The sequence below is a fragment of the Bemisia tabaci genome, unplaced genomic scaffold (genome assembly GCF_918797505.1).
Source record: "Bemisia tabaci unplaced genomic scaffold, PGI_BMITA_v3".
NCBI classification, from domain to species: domain Eukaryota; kingdom Metazoa; phylum Arthropoda; class Insecta; order Hemiptera; family Aleyrodidae; genus Bemisia; species Bemisia tabaci.
In genome coordinates, this window is record NW_027311759.1 from 26,960 (window position 1) to 44,625 (window position 17,666).

The following is a 17,666-nucleotide window of genomic DNA, read 5'->3' on the forward strand; positions in this document are numbered from 1 at the left end:
GCGCAAAGTTCCGTGAGATCATTCCCTTTTTTCTCTCTTTTTCTAAAGAAATCATAAGGTTGAAAAATTCCAATGACGCGGAGAGCTAGGTAACAGTTTTCTATGTTCTTCATGCACTATCTACTGACGTGTATCGCGTAATTTAAAACGCGTTTGTAAGTATACCATTCGATTTTGCAAGATTGTTGGTTTTCTTGCCAATTTTTTTTTCTTCTCCTTTTTTAAACTTTGCAGACGAATCTACCGATTCCTGCGAATAACAGTTAAATTGGGCAAGCACAATGGGAAGCAAGAATAAGTATTCTAAACTTCTGTCAAAATATTAACTACGTTTTCTCAAAACATTACATCCGAAGGACTTCGGTGATAGTCAAACCTGCCGGGCTAAGGAAAAACGCCATTTATACAATCGCACGTTGCCAGATTTCCCCTCTTAAATTTTGAAGTTTTAAGAAATATTATATGAGTATTTCTACTTTAAATTTTTCGATGCTTCAGATCATATTGCGAAGGGAATTTGCTGGAAACTTGAACGAAAAGTGTTCATAAATTTTAATCAAAAAGTTATGCTTTATCTGAGGAAATTTGACAACGTGCGAAGGTTCATAAGGGGTTCTTCCTTACCATGGCAAAAAAGCTAATGCATCTTTTTTTCTATATACCATAGCAAAACACGCATTGGGTGAACGTTGAAATTCCAGCGACTTTCTCCTGGTATCTTTACTCGAATGAAAGAGAGCAGGGAACTGCACAAATAAATTTCATTTACTGACAAGTGAAAATTCGTTTTCCATGCAATTTCAGCAGTTTTCCAGGGGCTGCGTATGCAACCTGAAAATTCGATAGGAGACTTTGTGATACGCATGATTCTTTTTTTTTCTAAAATTTAAAAAATAAGATTTTACGGCTTTAATGCGCGTTTCACTGCATACTGAATTAATTGTAAAATTTTTAAAAAAAATCGTGAAATTTCATTGCTTTTTTTTAAATAAAGAAAATATTTTTTTTAAAAAAGAAAAATTACTGACATTTCCTTCAGAAAAAAGCCAAAAATAGGAAAAAAATAGAAATTCCCTGACGGACGGAAATAATAATTCCCTGACAAAAAGGGATTATATTCCTAATATTTCGACACGGCTGAGCGGATTAGATGTAAGTAAGAATCCTTTCATGTTTCAGGAGAATAATGTAATATAAATAGAGAAAAATATATGATACCTAAACTTATGACAGATATTTTTGCCTCATTTTTGAAATTTAAAAGACACCAGGCGAAATTCTGGTAGAAATTTTGGTATAGATTTCATTTTTTTGAAACTTGATTCATCATCACTTTCGACGACAAAAAAAAAAAAAAAAATCAGTGTTTTTCGATTTCCCTGACACGAAAATCGCTTGCAAAATAAAATTCCCTGACACCAATTTTTTTACGTTTTCTTTCATTTCTCTGACACAAAATAAATTCCCTGACATTTCCTGGTAACTAGACACCCTGGAGTTTCATGAAATTTTGCATCTCTGGAAGCGAGGGAACGCAACTATATTCGAGTAGGTAGTAATTAGAGGAAACATTCAATCAAATTTTAAAAATAACGTTTATTTTAAAAATAATGATAAAACGATCTAACAATTTTAAAAGACATAATACAGAGAAAAACATCACGTGAGCACGGAGAAGTGAACTTGGGCTGACGCTCATACGCAACAGAGTTTTTTGGGCTAAGTTTTGAAAAATAAATTAAAATAATTATAAAACTAAATGGAAATTATAACTTTTGAGACGATCGGGAAATCAGCCACGGAATATTTCAGGAATGTTACGATTTGAGTTTCAGAAAAACAGCATATGAGGACTTATATGAAACAATGGCGGATGTGAAAAATTACCTTTTCGAACTTTCGAAGAGACTTTTTTGGCATCAAGAGAATTTTCAGAAAATACCTGAGATGTGATCTTCGAGAGCTGTACATGAAGTCAGAGCCAAACATACAACATTTTTGTATGACCAAAACAGTTTTTTGAGCGTTTTTCTAAAAGGAATTTTTTTACATCAGCCATTGTTACATATAAAGCCTCATATGTTAATGTTTCATGATTGAGTACAGGCACAAGATATGTATGTTACGATGTATTCACACGGAGTAAAAATCTTGATTGGAGCCACACCGTTGCAACCCGGTTTGGTGCGTTAACCAACGGCGAGGTGTGAATGATGGATACTCGGCAGCTATGGTAAAGAAACTATTATTATTAAGGTGTTCGTTGCGAATACCCTGTTTATCGATCCTTTCCCATGGGTTTAAATGGCAGATCAATCGATATATCGCAAAGCACGTCACGTGATCACGTCACTGGTTACGTGTGTCAAAAACGGACACGGAGCTCGATGACTGGCACGAGGAAAAATCACAATCTCCATAAATTTTCCTCTTCACCATATCAAATTAGAATAAAAAAAGGTATCGATCAGTCAGTAAGGCAACTAGTAATCAGCAGTGGTGTGGCGTGGTTTGCGATAGATCGATTGATCTGACATTTACACCTGTGCAAAAGGATCGATAAGCAAGGTGTCCGCAACGAACACCTTAATAATCGATTCTTTACCATAGCTTCAAATGGAAAAACACCGATAATCGATCATTCACTCGTTACTGGTAATCAGAGTTAAAAACAAGGAGGATTGAAGCTGCATTTACATGTAAAAGGTAAAAGTGATCAAATAACTAAGTGCAGTAAGTACGTTAAAATAGATCAATTTATATATACAGTAAAATAAAATAGCGGTGTGGTAAAACTCGACCGATACCTGATTTGATAAAAACAAGATTTGAAAATTCTACAAAAAAGAAACCGGTTGAACGAATTACTGACTATATGAAGTTGAGTTCACATATCCATGCTCATTCGTAATCACAATTAAAAGCAAACGAAAAACTCTAAATACATGAATAAATGTACGGATGAATTACTGAATGAGTAAAGAAATCGATAAAATTACCCAGGTACAAGAGTGAAAACCACGTCAAACCGTAAAACTAATAAAAAACGATAAAGCTTTACAATGCCATACACGAAAAACCGCACTAATAATTAAAATACTGCTTACTTATACGATACAGATCTTTGTAAGATTTTTAGGAATGTAAATCAAGCATTTTCAGGAAATTAGGAATGTTCGCCTACTTCTCTTCTCACGTGACAATTTTGACGATGGAAATGTGATAAGAGAGAGGGAGACAAAACTGACTGCTTTGTCAGAACTTTTTTAATATCATGCCTAAATTTAGAATAAAAAGAACAGAATGTTACAAAGTAGGCAAATGACTCTATACAATTAATAGGTTTTTTTCTTTGCAATTGAAATACATGGACAGGGGAAAGAAGGAAAAAATGAATAATACATTAGAAAGACATTACAGTGAAGGCACAAGTACCTAATGAAATAACTGGACGGGATTTGGTGTGATAAAAATCTTAAAGTCGTGGCCTCATGGCTCCTTACAATAAATGAAGATTCATGAGGCTAATTAACATTCTCAACTCAGTAAAACTCACTGCCTAAGTATGTTGGATTTGAATGAAAAAATAAAAACTTCCCTACACAAGGAAGCACTAGCTTAATGTTTCAACTCGGAAGGGAAGGCGGCAACATGGAAGTTGACAAAACCTTCCAAGCTCACTAGAACTTCATCAACTAGAGATCAGTACTGTCTCACTTTAGTGGAATGAAAATAAAAAAATGGCGCATCCAATAAACAGAGACCACAGTAATTTCGTTTTGGTGAAAATAAGCCAGTTTAGCGAGGCTGCTAATAACACAAAATTACCGATGAGAGCTAAGAGCAACGCGGTAAGAAATTCTTTTTCACTCAGTGCATCATGCAATACATTTTTTTATTAAGTTGAACACAGACAAAGGCACGTGAGAGCGGTTGAACAGTTTTACTAAACACATAAAACTTTGAAGATTGTATCCGCTGATTTAAATTATGATAAGTCGCACTGAAAAAAATAAAGAGGCAATACGAGTGGTTGATAAGCGCAACGATTTTCGATTCCGAGAACTGGTTAATGGTTATGGTCGAAAATTGCAATAATCGGACGAAAAAGGACAGGTTTTTTTGCAAGAAAAAGTTCGATACTTTTTTCTCAGACAATTTCCTATTTTTATTTCTTCGAATCAAGGTTTTTCCTATGCTTCTTTTAAACTAGGCGTGGAGCGGGTTCGTTATTGTTAAACTCAAAAGGTGAATTTTCGCAAATGGGTATGATTAAAGCGTTTAACTTACTGGCAACCTCTATCACAACAAAACGAAAATTTCCTTCGGGCGATGGTGCACCTACAACATTTGGACTGCATTTTGCAATTTGGAACTATAAATTCTGGCTCTTGTGGAAAAACACTTATGTGCATAGAGAAACTAATGGCACATGCGTTGTTTTTAAACCGGGCTAGAATTTATAGTTCCTAATTGCAGAATGTAGTCCATTCGGTTTTCATGCTGGCAGCATTGACGACCAAATTAAAAATTCTCGACCCACTTCCCGAGGTGGGTTGAGAGGTGGGATGCAAACGTTGACAAAAACTCATCTATGAACTGAATTTAAGAGTTCTTGACTTCAGCAGAGCGTTTTTCTCCATTGCTTGGCAACCCTGCCGATCTGGTTGAAAAAGTCGACCGAAAATCCTCTCGCAAAAATTCGCCCGAAATCAGCCGATATATACGACACTAGTTCAACCACAAACGGATCCTGCGCGGCAAATCGTATCAAGATAAAGCGATCGTAATCACGACACATTCTGGTCTCTGATTTCCCGAACCAGGCCATTTCCTGAGCGGAAACTTGACCTAAAATGTTCCCTCTCCTACAGGAAAGGTTCCGTCCAATATTTAATCGTCGGCCCTCCGTTGATGGAGGTGGCCGTGGAGCAGCGTTGGAAGAGCCCGACGTTATTGGACTTGTTAACGTTGTTGACTTTATTCCTATGCTTCACATCTTTGGGCTTCATCACGTGCTTATGGTTGCTGAACATCCGACTCGGAGTCATGATGGACTTCTGACTCAGACCCGTCGCCTCGAGGAAGTTCTCGTAGGTTGCGCCCCCGGTTCCATCTTCCGGCGGATTGCCCAAAACTTCGGCACCCTCCGCCGAGATCCGCGAGCTGTCCGACGTGGACTTGTTGCTGTCCACCGACTCCATATCGCAATCCTCCAGACAAAACTCCTCGAAGTTCTGCGACAGATCCATCTCTTTGGCGAGCTCCTTCGTCTTCGGGGAGACTTTGGTGATGTTCTCGAACTTCTTCACCATCTGGGACACGCTGGACGGCACCTGCTTGTCGCTTTTCGGCGAGTGGTACATGTTCGGTAACAAGTTCAGGAGGTCCGATTTGCTCTCGTTGCTGTTCGTCAGATCCTCCAGGAGCTTATCGGCGCAGAGCTGTTCCCACGGCTGCTCCTCCTTCGTCGAGTTGTCGTTGCTCCCGGGCTGGTAGTGCGACGTCATCAGCTCGTCGACGTAGTCGTCGTCGTGGCCGGAGAGCGCCGAGTTGGATATGACGTAGAGCTCGTCGTTGGGCGAGGGCGGTTTCGGGAACGGGGAGTCGGGGTTGTTGATGGCCTCCAAGACCGAGCTGATCTTTTCGTTGTGCTCGATCCTGATGGGCTGGGCCAGCTTCTGGCCTCCCGGCTCCGGCGAGGTTATGAACGGGTTCGTGCTGATCGAGGAGTTGAACGAGATTTTCGGCTTGCTCTTCAGGAGACACTGCGGTTTCGGCGGTAGAGCCGGTGGCAGTTTCACACTCTTGCAGTTCGACATGATTCTCGGAGGGGTAAAGAGCTTCGACTGAAGCGGGTAGAGGAATTTCTCATCGTTGGATTTGAAGGAGGGTGAAGTTTTGAAAATCGGCTCCGAGTTTTGAGTCTGTCTCGGGCTTGAGCTGGGCTTCAACGACTCTTGACTCGCCTGCCTCTGCTCTTGTAGATTATCTCTAGCCTCCAGGTAATCTTCCTCGTCTCGGAGGAGTATTTGGTTGACGCACTTGAGGACTGGGTTGTTCTGGTAGTACTCGTCGATCCGGTCGTTCTCCGACCCGATTTTCACCTCTTGGATGAGGGTCCTCGGCGATTGGCTGATCTTGAACGGGGTCGGCGGCTCGAGGATCCCCGGAGACTCCGGGACGATCGTCCGGTCTCCCGAGTCGATCGAGTCGTTGGGCTCCACGTTGCTCTTGATGAGGTCGAAGCTGTTGATCTCGTTCTTGAACTCGACGTCGCTGTCGCTCCTCGACGAGGCGTTGCCGAAGGACTCGAGCGAGTTTTGGTTGAACTCGTACGAGTCGAAGTTGTCCATGATGTTGGAGTCGTTCGGGAAATAGATACAGTCCGTGTCGAAAGTCACGCGGGGCTTCTTATGGTCTTCGTGCGGGTCGTTTTTCGTCGGCGAGACTATGATGGAAGTTATGAGGTCGGGCTTCGTGTCGAAGAACTTCTTGGCGTCGGTCGTGTCGAAGAACTTCTTAGCGTCGGTCGTGTCGTTGTCGAGCCTCAGCTCCGTGGGTGGAGCCGGGAGGGGCGACGTCTGAGACTCTACGCTGATCCGTTGGGTACCGCACGGGACTTTCTCGCTCGATGCGCCGGCTCTGCGGAGCCTTTCGATCTCCCGCTGCTGCTCGGCGATGACGTTGTCCTTCTCGAGGAGTTGCTGTCGTATCGCCCGCTGCTCCCGCCGGAGCCGGGCCTCGAGGTTGTACAGCGATCGTAAGACACCCGAAAGTTGCCGGTCGCGGAGCTGCTTCTCCGCCTGTGCCTCTTTCTCTTTGTCTTGCATCTTCTTCACGAGGGCGCTGATGATCTGATGGCACCGGATCGTCTGTCGACGGAGGCTCATCCGGGCGGAAATCAGCTCCTCCTCCAGGCTCCGCTCCATGCTCATCTGCAACAGAAATACAAAACGACGTCAGTTAATTAGTTGAGTTGAACGAGGGGACATGGCACTGAAAAAAAGTTTCCACTAGGGGGTGAAGTCAGATCTGATAAAAGCAAATTTTTCTTAAAATGTTTTTAGATGCGGTTACCTACACTCACCCTTCACCCAACTCAGTGGTTGTGTGTGCCCCCCCCCCACCCCCCCTCGTCATCGTCATTAATCGTCAGGCATTTATGCTTGCTTCAGTATTTCTAATACTCATACAGCATCCCCCTAACTCGAGGTTAGGCGGTGTATAAACACCCCGTGCGTTCTAGGCTCAGGAGCCGATAGTTCCAGGGCTGACTAGTTCCAGGTGCTGGAGCAGTAGTTTTGTCTGTTCTGGGTGCTAGACCCGGAACATTTGGCCTCTGAGCCCTGAACGCGGACGGTATGTCCATGTAGCCTGTAAGTACGGATTCCGCAGCCGGAGTTGTCTTTTTCAGTGTGAGGGAACAAAAAATATTTGCCGAAAAACGTTGTCGGGGGGTGCTTCTGCCGATTCTCGTTGCTCATTAGCTATGGACAAGGGAGAAAAAGAAATACAGCGCGATCCTATTGGTTGAAACGGGTGGTTGTTATAGACTAGCTGGAAAATGATGGACTAACTATTAGGTGTCGCGTGGGTTACCTTCAGTTAGTCTATTATCTTCTTCTTCCATTGCAATCACCAGTTTCTACCAAAAAGATAGCTTATTTTTCCCTATGTATTCTTTGTCTAGGTATAGCTTTTTACAATTTAAATAATTAGCCCACAGGAGTCAAAAAAATCCTGAGACGCCCTGTTTCCCGCTATCCGATGATTTTTCTACGAGATTTAATTACTCAATATATTCTCGAAAGTATTCTTACTTTCCATCAATTCTCCCTTTATGCAGATTTTACCTACCTACGTAATATTCGTGGAAAACCGACATCTTCTCATAAAGATTCCTCTAATAATCCGATGCGCTTCACATTTACTACAATTTGGGTTTTGATGGAGAAGTTTGGGATTAGGCCTGTTTCTTCTATTCACGGCAGCCACCATTTTTGTCACATTATTTGAGCTTACTTTTGGACCCATTGAAAGCAAAAGAGGATAAATTTTCTTCAAAGACAGCCTGCTGATCTTTATTACGTACTATAAAGTAGCTGCGCCGCGTGAAAAAAACACACAGTTGCATGGCATTTTAGCAGAGCGGAAGCTGAGTTTTTCGTGGGTAACAATTTACGATGAAAAATCCAAAAAGTTCATTAAAAGTAAAAAAGACATATTGCGCCGCATCGCTTGAAAACTAGTTCACTGCTAGTTCGCCTTCAAATTTGGCGATGCAACCCAACCCTATGCCGAAGTTAATCAAGTTGCATCCACCGATTAGCTGTATTCTGCCATTCTAAGGAAAAACGCTGTATGAACATTTGAACTTTACGAAACATCTTTCGATGAGATAATATTTTTAAGGAAAGTAATAAATATTTTTCTGTGAAAGTTTCAGATCATTTACATCAAATTCCGAACAAACTTCTCCGTAAAATCGGAGAAAAATAGTAATACATTTCCTTCAAAATCTATGTTTTTTCAAGGCAAATGGCAACAGACAAAAGATCATACATATGGCGTTTCTCCTTAGCAAAGCAGCACAAATTTCATGCATAAATTACAAATCCTCCTCCTCGCGGTTCAACATGAGCATAGGCGCCTACAAACCTGACGGGATACTTCACGCGTTGCGCAATGCGTGAAGTGTCCCGTTAGGTTTGTAGGCGCCAGTGCGCGTTCTGCACTGCTAACACGCCGCTCCGCACTGTGTTAGGCTCTTATATTTAAACTCGCGGAGTCAGCGTTTTTCAACTCATGATTTTGAAATTTTTGCACTCTCTGCATTGATTATTTCCTTTTAAACTGATGAAAAAGAAATATGTACTACTGGAAAATATAATGTGTTTTTTGTAAATATAATAGTCGTTCCGTGTCAAATTTAACGATTTCCAAAGTATTCAAATTTATTATTTTATGTTTTGGGCTTTTACTGTGCTGCAGCGTGGTGTAAGCGCATCTAAACTCTCAAAATTGGACGTATTTGACTCAAGAAGGTCGATGTGCAAATAAGTTAAAAACAAAAAATTGCGTGCTTCTTAGTTTTCCTCCTCTTTTATTAATTTTTGTATGGTTTTTTTCATTACAACTACGGCTCATTGAGATTCATATCGATGCCATTGCTTGGAAAAGGTTTTACAAATATTTACCACGTTTTAAAAATGTAAATGTTTTTAAAATGAAGTAATGAATTTCATTAAAAAAAAAAAAGAATATGCATTGAAGGCATATTTTATACCGGAAAATTCAAGGATAGAAATGAAACCGAGTATTTACCAAAGAAAATTTGAAAAGATGAATCAAAAGAAGAAATTAACATTTCATTTAAAATATGAGTTACGATAACAACACTTCATTATCTCTTAATTTCCTCATTTCGATATTGTCAATATAATTTTACACACGGACTAAAATATGACGCTTGAATTTGATTTTAGTGGACTTTAAATTTGTGGACTTAACTTAGTGGACGTTTAAGTAATGGACTTAACAATAGTGTGGACGAAAAGTCTGTGGACGTAAAAAAATTGGACATAAAGTCCGTATACCGATCGACATCGATACATTCTCGCTTGTTTGATGTATCAAATACGATCCATACAAGCATTTTAATATAACAATAGCTTTAAAAAAGGGATATCCGAGTCAAGAGGGAATGTTTCCAACCTACCAGAACGATACAAGGCAAAACTTTCACAGAAAAAACAGCCAAGTAATGAAAAAAAAAAACCAAATTTCTCATGGAAAGCATTGCCTATAGTATCTTTAAAACTCTCCCAGAATCCCTCAGGATACTACACTGGAAAAAAAAACCACATTGGATCTAGAGTCCAGACTCTTGAAAACATTGACAAGAAAAAATACTCTTGATTCAATCGGATTTCTGCTTGAATCAAAACGAGATCCGCTTCAATTAAGAGGCTTGGTTCTCGATTTAAGCTAGATTCTGACTGAATCAAAAGTACTTTTTCTTGTCGATGTTTTTAAGAGTCTGGACTCTAGATCCAATGTGTGTGTGTTTTTTTTTTTTTTTCCAGTATACTGAAAAATGAGGGATCGAAAAACTTTGGTATTGCTCTGAAAGAAACACTTATAAACTGTCCTGAATAGACATCTAAAGACTTTATAGAACGATCTTTCAAAACCAGATAATCGAACCTCTTTTGTAATATGATTAATTTTATTTACATTTTTCTCCAAGATATGTACAATGTAAATACTATATTCCTTTACAATGTAAATATGACGTGTATCTAGCCTCAAAAAGGCTCCAGTATAAATAAAACATTTTCAATTTCTCCTCCTGCAAAAATTCGGCTCATTTCTCGCATATCGTAGGAGCACGGATGTAGAGTCCCTTTATATTGAGAGTCAAGACAACACCCCTCATGGAGTCACAAACGGGAATAAAGATTACAGAAATTGAACGTTCTTTGTAATCTTTGATCGGCCTATTCTTAAATTCCTATCTCCGTTCCTTCTCTCGTTCCGTTTGTTCCTTGCCGAACCCGTGATTCCCTGGTCCATTCCAGATTATAATCTTTGCAATCGGTGAAAATGTAATCTTTATTCCCGTTTGTGACACTGTGAAGGCCTAAAATACGGGAACCAATCAGAAATGGATTCACATTGTCTTGACTCTCACGGGATAAAGGGACTTGATAAAGGGACTCTACACGGATGGGGTCTCTCACGATATGCGAATACGCAGGACTCGTGTGTATGTGTGAGTGTGTGGGAGTGAGAGTGACGCAAGTTTCCGGTTCGTCCGGTCCGTGACACCCGCGCCGCGCCACGGTTCGGCTTTCCATTCAATCAACTCGAGCAGACTCGGTCTCGTGTCCTCCGTGCGACGCTTTTTCGCCGAAATAATGGGCGCGATAGGCGATAGGCGCCAGACAAAAACAACCCGCATTCGGCTCCGGAAAAAACGAAGGAAAAAACAACGAGCGACCCAAGTCGACCGTGACATTGCCGAGCTCCGAGACTCCGACACATGCAATCAGGCCCGTCTACTTGTTCTCTAAGGACACCGGCTGGCTGGTTGTTAAAATTGATAGACAAAGCTATGGACAAAGAGGACAAAAAGGATACGGAGGGATTCTATTGGTGGAAGCGGGTGGTCGCAATAGACAAAGAAAGTAAATAGTAGACTAACTAACGGAAACCTATGAGAAACCCCTGAAGGTTAGTCCATCATTTTCTCCCTTTTAGTCTATAGGAACCAACCATTTCATCCAGTAGGATCGCTCCATACTCCTTATGCCTTCTTTGTCTATCGCGTTATCTATCAATTTTAACAATCAGCCCGCGGGGCTTTTTGGTGTTCATCGTATTTTCCGGATTTCGAATTTCTTGTGTATTCCTTGATTTACCCTTCACTAAAAAAAAATTTTCCTTAGGATATGTAACTTTAGGATATTTTGACTTAAAGCGTCGTATTTTGTCGACAAAATTTGGTTTTCTGGCGTTAAATCCAATTGTCTTTAGTTGAAGCAACGTTGTTTTGCAATCGTTGAGTTTAAGTTTAAAAAGCGATAGCAAAACAACGTTTCTTTAGTTAAAAAAAATCAAACTTTGCCGGTAAGAAACGAAGCTTTAAGTCAGAATAATGTATCAAGAAGAAATTTTTTTCGGTGTTTGAATTTTCCGCAGGTGTGCGCGGAAGTATTAAAGACAAGATCCTGTCCAGACGACGGAAATGATCAACTTTTGCCTGTCACTGCTTTTACATGATTCCTATCATTTCTGAATTTTTAAATTCCCTGACTTTTCTCTGACCAGAAATTCCGGACTAGTAGACACTCTGGCTCAAAAGATATCGAGATTGAGAGGCATCGACTTTAACCTTCATTGTGTTTTTCCCTTGTTTTTAGAGAGACCTCAAAATTTATTAAAAGCGGGGCCTGGTATAGACTAATGAACAGACCAAATTTGAGGAACTTCCAGGAGTAGTGCAAAATAAAGTTTTCACGACAAGCTACTTAATAAGTATTGCTGAAGAAATGATACATCGTGCTGAAATTCCGACTTCACCCTGATTTTTCTGGCCCTGGAGCCCTCTATTTTGTCGAATAAAATCCTCAAAATAAAAGCAATCCTTAATTTACTTTAATTAAGACTCGGTATTGATCTCGTCCCTTGCGCTCAGGCTGCAAGTGTGAGTTCTCTGGGTTAGCTCTCCATTATTACGACCTCAGTTATATTCTGTTTACACTGTCACTATGGCAACAGACAGGGTCAAGAGCTAATATGATGCCTCCGATTGGATCTTGCATGCTCGCTGTTCTAACCTTGAATTTGTCAGTTGAAAGTTTGAGGGGTAGGTGCTCGCTGACGAGAGGGTTCGGGCTGGAATGGAAAGTAGATTGTGAGGATGAAAATATGAAGTGGTTCGGGATTAGATCTAAAGATCCCGGATATAGCTTCTTTAAGTAAAAAAGAGATATACTTATGGCGTACAATGATGTCTACTAAAACCGGCTGGCAAAACAACAGTCCCTTTTCAGTATTTTCGCATACAATTCAGTGCCTCCTCAACACAAAACACACGGTGTCTACTAAAACAGGCTGGCAAAAAGTCAGTGCTGTTTCAGTACCTTTTCAGTACATTGCAAAGAAATACAGTGCTTCCTCAACAGAGAAATTCAGTACTCCATTTGACAAAATTTGGAAATTTTCGCTCGAATTGTAACAAAAATGACGTGAATACAAAATTTCATTGGTGGCTTGAAGATTAACTGACTGCAAAATCGTGATCTTACAGGCAAATACTCCTCTAATAAGAATCTACGCGCAGGCTGAGTTTGCTACTTTTCAGATTTTATTAAAAAACACGCATGGTATGAAGAAAAAAAATTCCGGACCTTCTTGCGGAATTTTCGCATTTTTCAGTACTTCTAAACCGCCCTTAAAAATCAGTAATATTTCCAGATTAGTAGACATCATGAAAACAGAACTCCCCTACGGGACGTAACATAAAAAAAGCTAGCATGTTCAGAATTGTTAAATCCAAAGTTCCTCTTAGAGCTTTTTACCTAATGGAAGAAAAATATGAAAACACTCACGAATTGAAGATTTCTAAACGACCCTGGGCCACCATGTCTTACCTGAAACAAACAGAAAAAAATCTTTAATTTTATGCTTTCATTTACATTTTATACCTGATGTTTTTATGAAAATATATTCTCTCCTTACCGAAGAGATGAGAAAATGAAAATTATATAGTTCAGTGTCAGTTCCATCACCGCTAGTTAAGATAATCACCCATCCTCTGTCCCTCCAGGCCACACGTGATAAGAAAGTGCGGCGCGAGATCTCCAAGTGCATAACGTCGCAGGCAAATAGTAAAATCAGGCATTTTGTCAAATGTCTAGGGAAACAGTCAAATTATATTCTTCCTTAGAGTGGGATTGGTTTTTTTCCCAAGTTCAGATAAAATAAATACATTGCTCCTGTAAGAGAGAATTTTTTGTAAAAGTGTGCATTAAACTATAGTGTTTTGGACGATTTTCAGCTGCTGAGAGAACATTTATCTAAAGATTTTCAGCATATCATAGAGTACAGAATTTTTAAATTTTAACATCTAAATATATAAGAAGCATTTGAAGAGGAAGAAACAGAGGGTTCGTAGATTTGATGAGTTATTTTTCTCAAAATAATGAGAATTCGTGAGCTCTTCGCCTTAAATTGGCAAAAGTTCGTAAACTAACAAAATTTGACTGTATGTCGAGGCATTTGATAAAATGCCTGATAGGAATAATTGCATCGTGTCGTGCGAAAACCGCTAATGCCCATTTTTTCAGCTTTAAGTTTTTTTAATGTAAATAATATAATACTTTTCAAGCGTTGCAAACAGGAAAGTGGTACCAATACTAGTTTAGGGATTTAGGATAACCCTAAATCAAGCACTAACCCCACTTTCATAGTTGCATTTAACTCTGAAAAGTACTATCAACCCAAAAAAGCTCAAGATTGGAACTACGGACATAAGCGGTTTTCGTGCGACACGATTCAATTGCCTACAACACATAGATACTGACCTCCAGTTAATTTACGAGGTTTTACTGTGTTCTACAGTGGCGTGATGTGCTTCGCTATGAATCGATTGATCTACCATTTAAACCTTTGATTTTTCAATTGATTCATTTCTAGGATACGACGATTTCAATGGTCAACTTGCTTTGTTATACATAGATTGCATTGCATTTTGCAAAGAGGAACCAAGATCATTCCAATGTCGCTACGATTGTGCAACTTGGTTCACCTTACAAATATAAACTGATCATTTAAGCAATACTCATCTTTCCTGTCAATAAAATATACATTCATAACGAATATTACCTTAGTAAATTCAATTTTTTGCGTGATTTCAGTAATCGTATTGCACAGAATGTCAATGGGCCTGTTGCAAACTTTTGCTAGAGCAAAAATAAGAGTTGTTTCTTGTAGATAATGCCTCAAAAGTCACGATGAGCGCATCGGCAAAGTCTGAAATGCACTCATAACTTCACAATCTGCGTAAGAAATTTGCGATTTTTTAAGCTTCCCGCTTCAAAAACGATACTACGGCAAAGGTGAACATTTTGTTAGAGGAGTCGCTCCATCGTCGGCGATATTCATCATGGCCGACGCTTGCGCGCAGTTCCGCGCGTAATTCGAGGAGAGTTCAAGGTCAATCAATTCGGGCGTGGAAAATATGAACGTTAACACACCGATTGTTATCTGGTCTAATCCAGTTCAGGTGTTATCTCGTCCCATCAAACGTGTTTTGGCGGATTGGCGTCGGCCATGATGATTATTGCCGACGATGGAACGACTCCTCTTACAAAATGTTCACCTGTGCCGTAGTATCGCTTTTGAAGCGGGAAGCTCAAAAAACCGCAAATTTCTTACGCAGACTGTGAAGTTATGAGTGCATTTCAGACTTTGCCGATGCGCTCATCGTGATTTTTGAGGCATTATCTATAAGAAACAACTCTTATTTTTGCTCTAGCAAAAGTTTGCAACAGGCCCATTGTATAATCTTAGCAACGTTGAAATGCTCTTGGTTCCTTTTTGCAAAATGCAATCCGATTGATCTACCATTTAAACCTATGATTTTTAAATTGATTCATTTCTATGATAAGACAATATCAATGGCCAAGCTGCTGAGGTTGGAGGTTGGGCATTTTCCGCGGGCAACGTCGCGAAAATCCTTGGATTCCAGGCTAGCGCGGCAATGGTCCGTCGGCGGGGCCTGGGCGCTTTCACCGGGCATTTCCCTCCAGCTGCGACGACAACGTCGACAACACGACGACGACGACGTGTAATAACGAGCGAAAATGTTGACGGCTCGTCCCCGCGCGTCTTGGATAAGTGACGAATGTTACGCGTCCGTCAATGAAAGTTGCGTTTAATTTCCCTTCCTCCCCCTCCCCGCCCCCCCGCCCTCCCGGATCTCGTAACGAGCCGACACGCTTCCACAGAGGCGACAACAGCCACCAGCTCCAGGCTCAGCCTCGGCCAATAGGCTCGTGTATTCTGTCGTGCTCAGGAAAAACGCCGTATGAACCTTCAGACGCTGCCAGATTTCCTTCACTGAAAGCCAAATTTACTAGTAAAATTTTGAATATTTTCCCCCAAAATGTTCGAAAAGTTTGTACGCAATTGAATCTAAAATATCTGAAAATTTCAAGGGAAAATATGCACGAATGTCGTCACAAATGCATGTTTTATCAAGGGCAATGTGGCAACTTTCGAAAGTTCATACGGCGTTATTCCTCAGCACGGCAGTATTTCTGTCGTGCAGAGGAAAACTAGTGTCCTGAAGCGCTTCACCTTATTGGCTATGAGGACTTATCTGTAACAATAGCGGATGTGAAAAATTACCTTTTCGAAACACATTAAAAAAACTGTTTTGGCATCGAGAAAATTTTGAGAAAATACTTGAGATGTGATCTTTGAGATCTGTACATTATGCCAGAGCCAAACATATTAAATTTTTGTGGGAACAAAACAGTTTTTTAAGCGTGTTTCGAAAACGTAATTTTTCACATCCGCTTTTGTTACAGATAAGTCCTCATATACTTGATCCTGTTTCCAGACATGGTTGGAATATAAGTTCCCAGGCCCCAATTTCTAGATAGTTTGACGGTTATTTAGATATTTAACTTGTACAGTATATTCATATTTCGAACAATTACACATTTTGCAAATTGCCAAAAGGTAGGTATCAATTCTCCTGTATTTTAAAACCTGACTGGAGCTCATTGAGCTTTTCCAATGAATCCTCAAAGGCTTTAAACTGTAAATGTATCAATGGGTCCTTCTCAATTTTGTTGAGTAGGAAAATTTCCAGATAGTAATCGGAAAATGAGTGCTGGAAAACAAAATAAAAACTGTACTTGGAACTAGAATTTTCCAGAAGCTTCGTGCTTGCATCCCTGCAGTCTGCGCCTGTCAAGAACGTGCGACACGTGTAGGTTTCCATAATTTGAAAGATGAAATAGTTTAGCTATCCAGCCAAGGCACAAAGAAAACGGTCAATTGACAGCGTCATATCATTACATGATCCCGCATAATAGTTTCAGCTAGGTCTCACTTCCCCCTTCCTCTATCATAAAAAGAACGGGTGTCAATGGGGGTTTGCAACTTAGCACTTACGGGACTTTCTCCTTCTTGAGCGAAATGAACATTCCGTTGCGCTCGTGAAGCACCAGGCCTCGGCGGAAAGTATTACATATTTTTCGTTATAATAAACTTCAACAACTAAAAAGCAAATAAAAGTAGACACGATTACTTTCAAAGTCAGATGTATCACTTTTTAACGCGGCCGCACAGTCCAACGCGATGAAGCGCTCTTTACGTCGAGTAAGTTTTTTCACATCAGCGAAATCTTTTCAAGTTCTGCCCTTTAAACACCGTCTCTAGAGCTTCCTCATCGAAGGAAAAATCCTTGTCGGTAAGTTGTCTTTTAAAGTTTTAAGGACCACTCGCTAAAATCACGATTAAAGATGCATAAACATCGCGACGTCAGGTTCAGATTGGATCGTTAGTCGTTACTTACAGGACAAAGTGAGACCCGATTGGCTAATCTTGAAATTGTAGATGAGCGAGGACAATCAGAATTGTTAGGCTGCAGGGATCTAGAAAATGATCTGCTTTCACGTAAGTTAGCTGCCAATTTTCCTAACAAAAAACGACCCACTTGATCGCTTTCATCACAAAAGCCGATTAAATTAACAGTTTTCTTCGCAAAAACTGATGCGCTTGATAATTTTCTTCACAAAAATTGAAAAAAGAAAAAAAAAGGAAAGAAATAGAGAAATAAACAAAATACAAACATTGACTACTTTCATAAAAAAGCGCTAGAGCGCCCTCATTTTCTGGACCCCCGTTAGGTCGACGTTTCAAAAGATCGATTTTTTAGACCAGACCCTTGAATCGAATAACGTACCTCTAAGGGAAGAGTACGGACAAGTTGAAATATGGGAGGTCTCATGGCCCAAAACGGCAGCCAACCTTCTAACACAAAAAATGTCACTGCAAATCTTCAGATTCCATTATAAAACCAAGATGGCCAAAAATGTTTATGATTGACCGTCCTTCCGCAAAATGAGTAAATTTATGCTAAA

At 40.2% G+C, this 17,666-nt stretch overlaps 1 protein-coding gene across 1 annotated transcript in view; it reads right to left on the reverse strand.

Moving 5' to 3' along the window:
• Positions 1-1,576: 1,576 nt before the first annotated feature.
• The window catches only part of LOC140225869 (uncharacterized), a 45,974-nt gene continuing 29,884 nt past the window's right edge, over positions 1,577-17,666 (reverse strand). The window contains exon 2 of the mRNA XM_072305853.1: positions 1,577-6,938. Coding sequence (XP_072161954.1) covers positions 4,869-6,938 — 2,070 coding nt within the window. The 3' untranslated portion in view covers positions 1,577-4,868. The remainder of the gene's footprint in view (positions 6,939-17,666) is intronic.